The 12,933-nt window shown below is 39.9% G+C and overlaps 1 protein-coding gene across 2 annotated transcripts in view; it reads right to left on the bottom strand.

Annotated features, from left to right (window-relative positions):
* Positions 1 to 1,471: 1,471 nt before the first annotated feature.
* tns3.2 (tensin 3, tandem duplicate 2) overlaps positions 1,472 to 12,933 on the bottom strand; it is a 44,232-nt gene continuing 32,770 nt past the window's right edge. The window contains exons 12-15 of one of the 2 annotated variants that reach the window (XM_089001480.1): positions 12,543 to 12,711; positions 10,072 to 10,140; positions 6,248 to 6,277; positions 1,472 to 4,249 (exon numbers count right to left, since the gene is read on the bottom strand). In XM_089001480.1, coding sequence (XP_088857606.1) covers positions 4,108 to 4,249; positions 6,248 to 6,277; positions 10,072 to 10,140; positions 12,543 to 12,711 — 410 coding nt within the window. In that variant the 3' untranslated portion in view covers positions 1,472 to 4,107. The remainder of the gene's footprint in view (positions 4,250 to 6,247; positions 6,278 to 10,071; positions 10,141 to 12,542; positions 12,712 to 12,933) is intronic. The other variant, XM_089001481.1, reaches the window with a different exon arrangement.

The raw sequence follows: 12,933 nt of genomic DNA, 5'->3' as shown, positions 1-12,933 counted from the left end.
ATTATTATTATTATTATTATTATTATTATTATGATTATTAATCAAAATTGTGAAATTCCATGCATCATCTATCGAGCTCGCTAGTGAGCGAGCTAGCTAGGGAATGAGCTAACTCGTGAGCGAGCTAGTTAAGGAAAAAGCTAACTAGCAAGCGAGCTAGTTAGGAAGCAAGCTCGCTAGTGAGCTATCGCGCTCACTAGCTTGCTCTCTTTCTAATCAGTTAGCTGGCTAATCCCTGCCAACACAGGTGTCAAAGTCAAGGCCCGGGGGCCAAATCTGGCCCGCCACATCATTTTATTTGGCCCGCGAAAGTGCTTGCTAAAATCTGAACCAAATTTTCAAATTGTCGTATGTAAACCACAATAACAGTCATTATTTTTAACTTTCAATTTGAAAACTAGTTATTCATTCATTTGTTGTGCGTTCTGGATGTAATATGTCACAGGTGTCCAATTCAAGGCCAGGGGGCCAAATCTGGCCCGATACCTCATTTTATTCGGCCCATTAAAGCGAATCAAGCTTGTGAAATTATTTGATGCTAGCTAAAGTCCGAACCAAAATGTCAAATTGTCCCACGTAAACCACAATAACTGCATGCTAACTGTCATCTCACCTGGTGAAAGAGTGCATTCGCCATATTAGTGGAGCAAACCGATCGGATAAACATCCACTTTCCACCGCGTCATTGTTTACTCTGTAGCGCTGTCGGAGCTTTCTCTCTCTTCTCAACATCTGATGTTCGTGTGCTTGTTCGAAGTGTGGCAGTCTCCTTTGTGTGTCTGATAAGCGGCTTTACATACTGGACGAAACGCAGCTTGTGTGCCATCTTGTGCATTTTCTGGGTGCTACATTGGAGTCCAGACAGCTTGAATTGATGAGCAAGGACTTCTTTCATCGATTGCAAACATTTATGCTTTCCTCTTCATAACTATTTGAATCATATTCATAACTGGATGAGTAACAAGAAAGCATATTCTCCGAATGTGAATTCTCGGAAGCCATTGTTTTGATTCTGGAGCAAGGCAGTTTGTGAAGGAGTCTCCTGGCGTGACGTCACGAACAAGGGGGCGGGACTTTCTCAATGTGCCCAGTTCCGAGCTCATTTTGTGGCAGTTTTGGGACACTTTAAGTCATTTTTATTGGTGTTTTGCATTTGACAAAAAATAGCAGCCTTGGTGTTTTGAGTATTTTCGATGCTATAAAACGTTTTTCTGATGTCAGTTAGGAAACAAAAAAATGGTGTCGGTTGTCCTTTAAATCACATGCTTCCATTTCTATTCTTTCTCATCCCTTTTTTTGTTTACTTTTTGACGGCCTTCTTTGTATACAGGCTGTGGGAAAGTTTCCTGCAATGGTGAGGTCATCCACTAACGATACCACCCCCAGCCTCCCTCTCACACTCTCACACCGTCACCCCCTTCTCACCCCCCCTCACCCCAACTCCACATGCTGCCCCCCCCTTTTTTTCCTGACCTGGCTGCAATGATGTCACCTGAGCGCTTCTGTCCTACTTCCATTTCCACAACAGTCCCCAAAAGACCAGAATCATACTTAAATCCTTTATTGGATTATCGCTCCCCTAAAAAAATGTCAAATAAAGCAGAAAAAGTAAGGAAAAAAAGAGGTTAGTTTGGTTTTTGAATTAATATTATAGTTAGATAGATAATAGACAGCAAATAGATAGCTAGCTAGATAGCCAGCAAGTTAGCTGCATAGCTAACAGACAGCAAATAGATACTTAGCTAGGCAGCTGGTTAGTTAGATAGCTGATAGACAGCAAATGGATGGCTAGCTAGATAGCCAGCCAGTTAGCTAGATAGCTAATAGACAGCAAATAGATAGCAAGCTAGATAACTAGTTAGTTAGATAGCTAATACACAGGAAATAGATAGATAGCTAGAAAGCCAGCTAGTTAGTTAGATCGCTAATAGACAGCAAATAGATAGCTAGCTAGATGGCCGGCTAGTTAGTTAGATAGCAAATAGATAGATGGCTAGATTGCCAGCTAGTTAGTTAGATAGCTAATAGACAGCAAATAGATAGCTAGCTAGATAGCCAGCTAGTTAGTTAGATGGCTAATAGACAGAAAATAGATAGATAGCTAGATAGCCAGCTAGTTAGTTAGATAGCTAATAGACAGCAAATAGATATATAGCTAGATAGCCAGCTAGTTAGTTAGATAGCTAATAGACAGCAAATAGCTAGCTAGATAGCCAGCTTGTTATTAACCAGTTAATAGACAGCAAATAGATAGCTATCTATATAACCAGCTAGTTAGCTAGATAGCTAACAGACAACAAATAGATACCTAGCTAGACAGCTGGTTAGTCAGATAGCTGATAGACAGCAAATGGATGGCTATCTAAACAGCCAGCTAGTTCGTTAGATAGCTAATAGACAGGAAATAGATAGATAGCTAGATAATCAGCTAGTTAACTAGATAGCTAATAGACAGCAAATAGATAGCTAGCTAGCCAGCTGGTGAGTTAGATAGCTGATGGACAATGAATGGATGGCTAGCTAGATAGCCAGCTAGTTAGTTAGCTATCTGACTGATTAGCTGGTTGTCTAGTTAGCTATAAATTTGCTAGCTGTCTAGATAGCTAGCTATGAACTAGCTATTACTTAGCTAGCTTCCGGGTTGAGTGAAAGCTGACGCTTAAGAGACTGGTGTTCAAATCAAGGCCCGAGGGTGAGATTTGGCCCGCCGTATCATTTTATTGGACCCACAAAAGTAAATAAAGCATGTCCAGTTCTGTGATGCTTGCTAAAGTCAGAGGCAAATTTTCAAATGGTCTAATAATAATAATAATAATAATAATAATAATAATAATAATTAATTATACATTTATTTAATTATACATTTAATTTAAGTAACCAATTATTCAAAACTCAAGGTCACTTTACAGTCACAGGATCAGTTTTTCTGTGGGTGAGCAGCGGCAGCCACACGCGCCAGCGTTCACTCAACCCGGAATAACTAAAAAAGATAGAAAGCTAGCTAGCTAGCTAATAGAATGATATATATCTAGCTAATAGATAGCTAATACAGTAAAGTCTCGTTATATCGAAATCGTTAGTCCGAAAAAATATCGATATAACCGGGACTATCGATATATCCGACCCTGTTTGCATGTAATTTTCTCCGTGCGTGCATAGAAATAGTATCGATATAACCGGGACTATCGATATATCCGATATCGATATAACCAGACTTTACTGTATGTTTCCTGACTCAAATAGCCAGCTAGCTATATTGCTAATAGCTAGCTCGCAATCGATCTAGCTAGCTAGCTAGCTCTCTATCTATTAGCTAGATAGCTAGCTAACAGATAGCTAGCTAACTAGATAGCTAATGTTTCCTGACTCAAATATCTAGCTAACTAGCTATATTGCTAATAGCTAGCTCTCTAGCATTCCATTGGCTTGGATTTGCCTTTATTAGTCTCACAGTGGAGAAATTTACATTTCACAGCAGCAAAGTGATGAAAGGATATATTAGCTAGCTTTCTATCTTTTTTAATTATTAGCTAATTATTATCTATCTATTAGCTATCTATTAGAGAGCTTTGAAAGACGCTTGAAATAAAATGTATTATTATTATTATTATTATTATTATTATTATTATTATTATTATTATTATTATTATTATTAGCTACCTTTTTATCTATTTGGGTAACTTATGGGTTGAGTGACCGCTGGCGCGTGTGGCTGCCGCTGCTCACCCACAGAAAAACAGATCCTGTGACTGTAAAGTGACCTTGAAAGTTTTGAAAGGCGCTTAGAAATGAAATGTATGATGATGATGATGATGATGATGATTATTATTATTATATAAGTCAATACATATTGTAAAGTATTCTCACTCTCCTAAAATTCAGCTTATTTATCATCATGTACAGAACATATACAAAAAAAAATGCAGATTGTGACATAAATGAAAGGTATTAAGGAAAATGACTTATATATTAATATTGAAAGGAGGATAAAGGCAATCAAAAACACATCTCATATAAAGGGGAGGCCATTTTGTCTCTTTAAATAAGCATTTGAATGATCGAGTCAGAAAGTGAAGGCGCTAAAATGGAGTTTGACACGCTTTGGCCTCACTTCTTGTGTGACCCGATCATGACCTTTGACACAAAGTTGACGATAGCGCTCGCCGGCTGCTCCGGGTCGTGTTCGGCAAACAGATGGCAAATATTTTCCGTCTCGCTCTGAGATTTCCTCGCGACAAACCCAAATATCCTGTCAGACAAACAATGGGTGGGGAAATAGGACAACAATGTGAGAATCCATTGAAATAATTGCAAAAAAATGACATGTAATAAAACCGCAAACAGATCTATTCGCTGGCTATCTTGTTACTTAGCTTGGTATCTAGCTATTTAACTAGCTACTGTATCTATTGGCTATGTATATATCTAGTTAGCTAGCTCGCAATCGATCTAGCCAGCTTGCTATCTAGCTATCTCACAAGCTAGTTAGTAATCTAGCTAGCTATCTAGCTATCTCACGAGCTAATTAGTAAGCAAGCTAGCTATCTAGCGAGCTTACTAGCTCGCTAGCTAGCTATTCGCTAGGAATTAGCGATCTATTCACTATGTATTAGCTATCTATTTGCTATGTATTAGTAATAATAATAATACATTTCATTTCTAAGCATCTTTCAAAACTCTCAAGGTCACTTTACAGTCACAGGATAAGTTTTTCTGTGGGTGAGCAGCGGGAGCCACATGCGCCAGCGTTCACTCAACCCGGAAGTAACTCAGATAGAAAGCTAGCTAGCTAATAGACAGCTAATAGATAGCTAAGTAACTCGGATAGAAAGCTAGCTAGCTAATAGATAGCTAAAAGATAGGTAGCTAGGCCTTCACTCAACCCGGAAGTAACTCAGAGAAAAAGCTAGCTAGCTAATAAACAGCTAATAGATAGTTAAGTAACTCAGACAGAAAGCTAGCCAGCTAATAAATAGCTAACAGATAGCTAGCTAGGCCTTCACTCAACCCGGAAGTAACTCAGATAGAAAGCTAGCTAGCTAATAGACAGATAAAAGATAGGTAGCTATTCCTTCACTCAACCCGGAAGTAACTCAGAGAAAAAGCTAGCTAGCTAATAGACAGCTAATAGATAGCTAAGTAACTCAGATAGAAAGCTAGCCAGCTAATAAATCGCTAACAGATAGCTAGCTAGGCCTTCACTCAACCCGGAAGTAACTCAGATAGAAAGCTAGCTAGTTAATACACAGCGAATAGATAGCTAAGTAACTCAGATACAAAGCTGGCTGGCTAACATATGGCTAAAAGTTAGCTAGCTAGGCCTTCACTCAACCAGGAAGTAACTCAGAGAAAAAGCGAGCTAGCTAATAGACAGCTATTAGATAGCTAAGTAACTCAGATAGAAACCTAGCCAGCTAATAAATAGCTAACAGATAGCTAGCTAGGCCTTCCCTCAACCCGGAGGTAACAAGGATAGAAAGCTAGTTAGCTAATAGACAGCTAATAGATAGTTAAGTAACTCGGATAGAAAGCGAGCTAGCTAATATATAGCTAACATATAGCTAACAAGGCCTTCACTTAACCCGGAAGTAACTCGGATAGAAAGCAGCAATCTGTTGTTTTATCTATCTATTCGCTAGCTAGTAACTATCTATTCGCTATGTAGTAGCTATCCATTCGCTAGCTATTAGCTATCTATCCGCTAGCTAATTAGATGGATGTCTACAGTATTTGAGTTACTTCCGGGTTGAGTCAACGCTGGCGCGTGTGGCTGCCGCTGCTCACCCACAGAAAAAAACTTATCCTGTGACTGTAAAGTAACCTTGAGTGTTTTGAAAGGCATTAAGAGATGAAATTGATTATTATTATTATTATTATTATTAATATTATAACTTCAAGCCTTTGAGGAACTCACGCAGGCTGTCCTGTAGGTCGCAACGTCTAACGTGCACATGCGCCAGTCAAAATAATCCCGATTATTTATGGTGTGCTTTCAACGCTACGGATTAAACAAGTCCCGAGAGGACTGCAAACAATAAAAACGTGTTTTGCCAAATGAACACAACACAGCATTCAAATGGACCAAAATGAGATCAAAGTCACTTTCAAAGGTTTTTTTCTCCGAAATATTTGTCGTTTCCGAATATACGAGTCGTGCTGAATCCGTTGTTTTTTTTATTTTTGGATGATGTCGTCACACACACGCTAACGGGGAATTGACTTGTTTGGCGAATGATCAAACACTTACTTTGCAGTCGAACCGTTTCCTCGTGTCCATCTGTGACGGATACAAATATTGAAATATTGATTAGGTTTCAAATGATCAGGCCCGATTAGAGTGTGTGTGTATATACAGTATATACAGTATATATAGTATATAGCTAGTGATCGATCGCACTCACTAGGCAGACAGATATAGATAGCTATAGGTAGCTAGCGAGCTTGCAATCGATCTAGCCAGCTTGCTAGCTAGTTTTTAAGCTAACTAGCGAGGTAGTGATTAAGCTAGTTTACTAGCTACATCGTTTGTTAGCTAGCTAGCTAGATAGACAGACAGATATAGATGTACACCTTTCATTTATACGCACCTTTCAAAACTCTCTCGATTGCAAGCTGGCTAATTAGCACTAGCTAGCTATATGTATCTATATCTGTCTAGCTTGATTAGGTTTCAAGTGATCAGGCCTGATTATTGGTATAAAAATATATATATATATATATATATATATATATATATATATATATATATATATATATATATATATACAGAGAGAGAGCGTGCGAGAGACAGAGAGTGAGAGTGAGAGGCAGTTAGCTTGTTAGCAAGCGATCGATTGATATAGCTAGCCAGGCAGATAGAGCTAGCTAGAGCCAGTTACTAGCTAGATAGTTACCAAGATAGTTACCTCGATAGTCGATCGAGCTAGCTAGCTAGCTCGCTACCTATCTAGCTATCTAGCTCGCTACCTAGCTATCTGGCTCGCTTGCTAGTTAGCGCGATAGATAGCTACATAGCTAGGTAGGTAGCTCGATAGCTAAATATAGCCATACACTTTTCATTTATAAACGCCTTTCAAAACTATCTCGCTATCTATCTACCTAACTATCTGGCTCGCTAGCTAGTTAGCTCGATAGATAGATAGATAGATATAGACATATCACTTTTCATTTATAAGCGCCTTTCAAAACACTCAAGGACATCCTTTGTCGCCAGCTGAATAGCTTTTTCTTTGAAGCATAAGCCAAGTCCAAACAAGTTCTTTGCAATGGTCTGTTTTTGTACACCCACTCGTCCAAACATGGTGTTCCGTTCAATTAATATTGCACTTGTGAAATAAGACATAAGAAGGCAATTGTGTGTTTTTTTTTTCGTCCCACGCGGAACCGAAACTGATGTCAAAGTGCCCATGGATGGGCTTGGCTTCAGTTGTAATTATTATTATTATTATGAGTACAGTGATACCTCAGCTTACGAACGCCTTGGCTAATAAACTTTTCGGCTTAGAAACATTAAATTCACGAGAATTTAATCTTGGCATACAAACTATTTTTCGGGATACACACGGAGCGCCACAATGAGAGATGTGCCGTTCGCTAACGAGCCCGTTCTCCTAACAAGGAAATGGCAGCCGACTATTTTTTGTCCTCTATTCCCCGCCCCCAGTCTTCGGTTAAAGCCGCACGTGATTGGTCAAAAACGCAGCAATGAGGTGGCAGGGGGTTACAGAATCACAGAGCTGCAAATAAAAAAATAGGCAGACGACAGAGAAAGAGTGTGAAAATGGATAGAAAACAGTGAAATTTGGTCTCGTTTAAACTTTGATAGTTCAAAAGCAGAGTGTAGACTGCAAGGTTAATATATCCCATCAATGAGGCTCCACAAATAACCCGCAGAAGCCATCTGTACAACTTGATGCAAAAAGTTAGCAACCCAGCTAAAAAGAACACAATTGATGAGGAACACGGTAAAATTATCGCAGCGAAAGCACGGCAACTTCACTCGGATATCGTCAAGAGGAAACCAGGAAGTTCGTCATCCATTGATGATTTCAAGGCTAGCCACGGATGCTTTGAGAACTTTAAGTGTCGTACAGGGATTCATAGTGTCATTTGTCATGGTGAGGCAGCCAGTTCTGACGATAAAGCTGCCAAAGCTTACAAGGAATCATTCCTCAAGATGGCCACTCCATTCCATCAAGCCATTAACGACCATCACAAGGGTAAATAAAATGACGATATTATACAGTGGAGTTTATTTCTTCAATTACAATACCATAGCACATTTATTATACATAAAATAAGGTACATTTTGTGTAGTTTTAAGGCTTATTTAGTTGAAAATTATGTTTTATGGGGACCTGGGAACGGATTATTCTCATTTTACACAGTGTGTAAGGCGAAAAGTGTGTATCCCAAATATTAATTTCCATTAGGAAACCTTTAGAATGAGAATAATCTGTTCCCAGGTCCCCATAAAACATACTTTTCTACTTTCTAATTTTCTAAGCCTTAAAGAACAACCGACACCACTTTTTTGTTTCCTAACTGACATCAGAAAAACGTTATATAGCATCTAAAATACCCAAAACACGCAGTATGATATTTTTAGTCAAATGCAATACACCAATAAAAATGACTTAAAGTGTCCAAAATCTGCAAAAAATTGAGCTGCGAATTGGGCATTTTCAGAAAGTCCCGCCCCAGTCCGTGACGTCACGCCGTGGCGCTCCGTGTGTATTTCAAGTGATTTTACAAATTATGGACTCAACTTGTCTGAAGACGCCCCGGACAAGTTGTGTCCATAATTTGTAAAATGGCTTCAAATGACTTCTACTGAGCGTATTTTACAAAGATTCCACAACATATAGCTATACTTTACGTTTTAAGACTCGCGCTGAATATTCCGGAAGTCTTGTTTTTGAGTTGGTGACGAGTCCTCACGTCACGTCACGGAAGGAACGGCCTTGATCGAGAAAGGACACACTGGAGTAGTCCTTTCATCACATCAATGCATTTTGCGGTACTTTTTTTGGTCTGAAAACTTCGTGTTGATCCGTGTTGATGGCGAAATTAGAAGGAAAACATAAATAACGTGATGGTGAATCGTTGTGTGTTGCACTGAGCAACTATTTGATATTCACTGACAAAAATTCCAAGGAAAAAAAATCAGCCCATTTCCACGGAGCTTTGTCGCCATCTTCTGCCTTTTTTGGTTGCTACATTTCCCCCCCGGATACCTCAAAATGACACGGAATAAATTCTTTAATCGATGGCAAACATGTATGCTTTCCTCTTCAGAACTATTTGAATCATATTCATAACTGGATGTGTAACAAGAAAACATATTCTCCGAATCTGAAGCCATTGTTTTGATTCTCGAGCAAGGCAAGACGTCTTGCCGTGACACCACGAACATGGGGGCGGGACCTTCTAAAACTGGCCACTTCCGATTTCAATTTTTTGGCAGTTTCAGCACACTTTAACTCATTTTTATTGGTGTTTTGCATTTGACATAAATATCAGCCTACGTGTTTTGGGTATTTTAGATGCTATAAAACGTTTTTCTGATGTCAGTTAGGAAACAAAAAAGTGGTGTCGGTTGTTCTTTAAGGCTTAGAAAATTAGAAAGTAGAAAATTATGTTTTATGGGGACCTGGGAACGGATTATTCTCATTCTAATGGTTTCCGAATGGAAATTAATTTTTTGGGATACACACTTTTCGCCTTACACACTGTGTCTGGGAACCAATTAAGTTCGTAAGCCAAGGTATCACTGTATTGTTATTGAGAATATGAGACAACAAACACAATAGCCATTCCTGTAGGAAACTACCCTGAGGGAATATCGGATTACTTTTTATATTTATTGAGGTGACAAAAAAACAACTTTGAAACTGCCAGATTGACTGGATTTCTATTGAGTACTACCGCCAAATGCAATCCGTCATCAGAGTACCACACGGGTGACTTGTTCATTCGTCATGCGCTGGTCTGATGAAATGTCAACTCAAAGCGTTCCCTTCAAGTGGTGAGCAAGTTCTATCTTGTCGTGGAGAACGTCACATGACTCACCTCCTGCCTTGCGGGTCCAAGGAACAGAAAATGACTGTATTGACTGCATAGTGTCTTCTGAAAAACAACCTGTGGTGACAACACATGCATTTTTTTTTTTGCATTATTCTGTTAAAATATCGGCATGTGAGACAATTTTTCAATAATAATTCATCACACATTTTCTTCTTCTTCTTCTTTTCCTTTCGGTTTTTCCCCTCAGGGGTCGCGACAGCGAATCAATGTCCTCCATCTATCCCGGTTTTGTGCATCCTCTTCTCTCACACCAGCTACCTTCATGTCCTCTTTGACCACATTCATAAACCTCCTCTTCGGTCTTCCTCTCGGTCTCCTGCCTGGCAGTTCAAGGCTCAGCATCCTTTTCCCGATATAGTCGCTCTCTCTCCTCTGGACATGTCCAAACCATCTCAGTCTGACTTTCTCTCCAAAGCCTCTAATATGAGTTGTCCCTCTAATGTACTCATTCCTGATCCTATCAAACCTGGTCACTCCCAAAGAAAACCTCAACATCTTCAGCTCTGCTACCTCCAGCTCTGCTTCCTGTCTTTTCTTCAGTGGCACCGTCTCCAGTCCAAACATCATGGCTGGTCTGACCATGGTTTTATACACTTTTCCTTTCATCCTAGCTGAAAGCCTTCTATCACACATCACACCTGACATTTTTCGACCGCCGCTCCAGCCTGCCTGGACACGCTTCTTCACCTCTTTTCCACACTCTCCATTGCTCTGGACAGTTGACCCCAAGTACTTAAAATCCTCCACCTTCTTTATCTCTTCCCCCTGTAGCATCACTCTTGCACTTGGATCCCTCTCATTCACACACATATATTCCGTCTTGCTGCGACTGATCTTCATTCCTCTCCTTTCCAGGGCATATCTCCACATCTCTAGTTTCTCCGCCACCTGTTCCCTGTTCTCGCTACAGATCACAATGTCATCTGCAAACATCATGGTCCAAGGAGATTCTTGTCTAACATCGTCTGTCAGCCTGTCCATCACCAGAGCAAACAAGAAGGGGCTCAGAGCTGACCCCTGGTGGAGTCCCACCTCCACCTTGAATTCCTCAGTCACACCGACAGCGCACCTCACAACTGTCCTACAGTCGTGATACATGTCTTGCACCGCTCTGACATACTTTTCCGTCACTCCAGACTTCCTCATGCAATGCCACAGCTCTTCTCTGGGCACCCTGTCATACGCTTTCTCCAGATCTACAAAGACACAATGCAATTCCTTCTGACCTTCTCTGTACTTCTCTATCAGCATTCTTCAAGCAAACACTGCATCTGTCGTACTCTTTTTTGGCATGAAGCCATACTGCTGCTCACAAATGTTCACTTCTGCTCTTAGTGTAGCTTCAACTACTCTTTCCCAGAGTTTCGTTGTATGGCTCATCAACTTTATTCCTCTGTAGTTAGTACAACTCTGCACATCTCCTTTGTTCTTAAAGCTAGCTAATAGATATAATAATAATAATAATAATAATAATAATAATAATAATAATAATAATAATAATAATAATAATAATATTTCATTCAATTGTATTCATTCATTCATTCACTTAAATATTAACGATCGAATGCAGGCAGATTTTCGTCAGAAATCAAAAATGGCTGTCACTGAATACTAAAAAAGAAAAGCTCTAGAAATATACAGGTAACATCCGACTTACAACCGGCTCAACTTACGACCACCCATACTTACGACCACGACCTCAAGACCTTATTTTTAACATTTTAAGAGGGGAAGTTTGCGAGTCATTTAGCCTCCGAGTCTCTATTCAACATTTTGAATGGATTTCAACTTACAACCATTTTGACTTACGACCGTTTGGTCGGAACGGAACTCGGTCGTAAGTCGGATGTTACCTGTATATGCTAATGCTTCTTTTTGCTCGAAACTTGGCAGTTATGTAGAAAAACATATATTCTACCACTTCTATGAGTTATAAAAATACAATTTACTCGGCTTTATAAACTGTAGTGTTAGCAAAAAGAGCGCAAACTATTCGGAATTATTAAAACTATTCGGAAATTTCAAGAACCAGCATGGAGGGAGACATGTGGAATACGTCATCATAAAATGCATATCTTGGAAAATCCCACCATAATCCATTACGTACTTAACAAAAATGCTATGATATACGACTGCGAGTACAGAGTGCGCTCGGTTCACTGAACAGAAACAATCGCGGTGGAATATAGGTCACTGTAGGTGCGGTCCGCTGATATGAATCCTGAGCTAATGACATCTCGAATGAGTTCATTTACAGTAAAGTCTCGCTATATCGATATCGGATATATCGATAATCCCGGTTATATCGATACTATTTCTATGCACGCACGGAGAAAATTACATGCAAACAGGGTCGGATATATCGATAGTCCCGGTTATATCGATATTTTTTCGGACTCCCTTGAATATCGATATAACGAGACTTTACTGTAGTTACTAGAAGCGGCGATACTCACTTCCTCTGGTTATCTGTGAGTGTGATGCCCTGCGCTGACACCTTGAAGTGGACAACAGTCCAAGGCGCCGGAGGCTCCGTGGTGAGCGTCACCGTGGCGGCTTTCTCGACTGCCTGGTGTCCCGTTAAAGATTCCAATTCCACTGAGCCAAGGTACCACACGTTGCATGCTACCAAAAAGACATGACACACGTCAAAAATAATCCAAGCTATCATGCTTGAGAATGGGAAAATAAAAAGAATACAGTTGTCGAAGGTCACCACTCCAACATGCAACCTCAACTGTGTCATATGTCTGAGTATCTGTACACTTGTGAAATCTTCATGACTGACTGATGAGAAGGTTTCTTCAGCCGTCATCTGTACTTCTTTGAAGGTGTCGGACGCTCCTT

Source organism: Hippocampus bargibanti, linkage group LG07 (genome assembly GCF_051943395.1).
Source record: "Hippocampus bargibanti isolate YZ-2025 linkage group LG07, ASM5194339v1, whole genome shotgun sequence".
In the NCBI taxonomy this organism is placed as follows: domain Eukaryota; kingdom Metazoa; phylum Chordata; class Actinopteri; order Syngnathiformes; family Syngnathidae; genus Hippocampus; species Hippocampus bargibanti.
The sequence above is the reverse complement of the archived record's forward strand: the minus strand, read 5'-3'. Positions and strand labels throughout refer to the sequence as shown.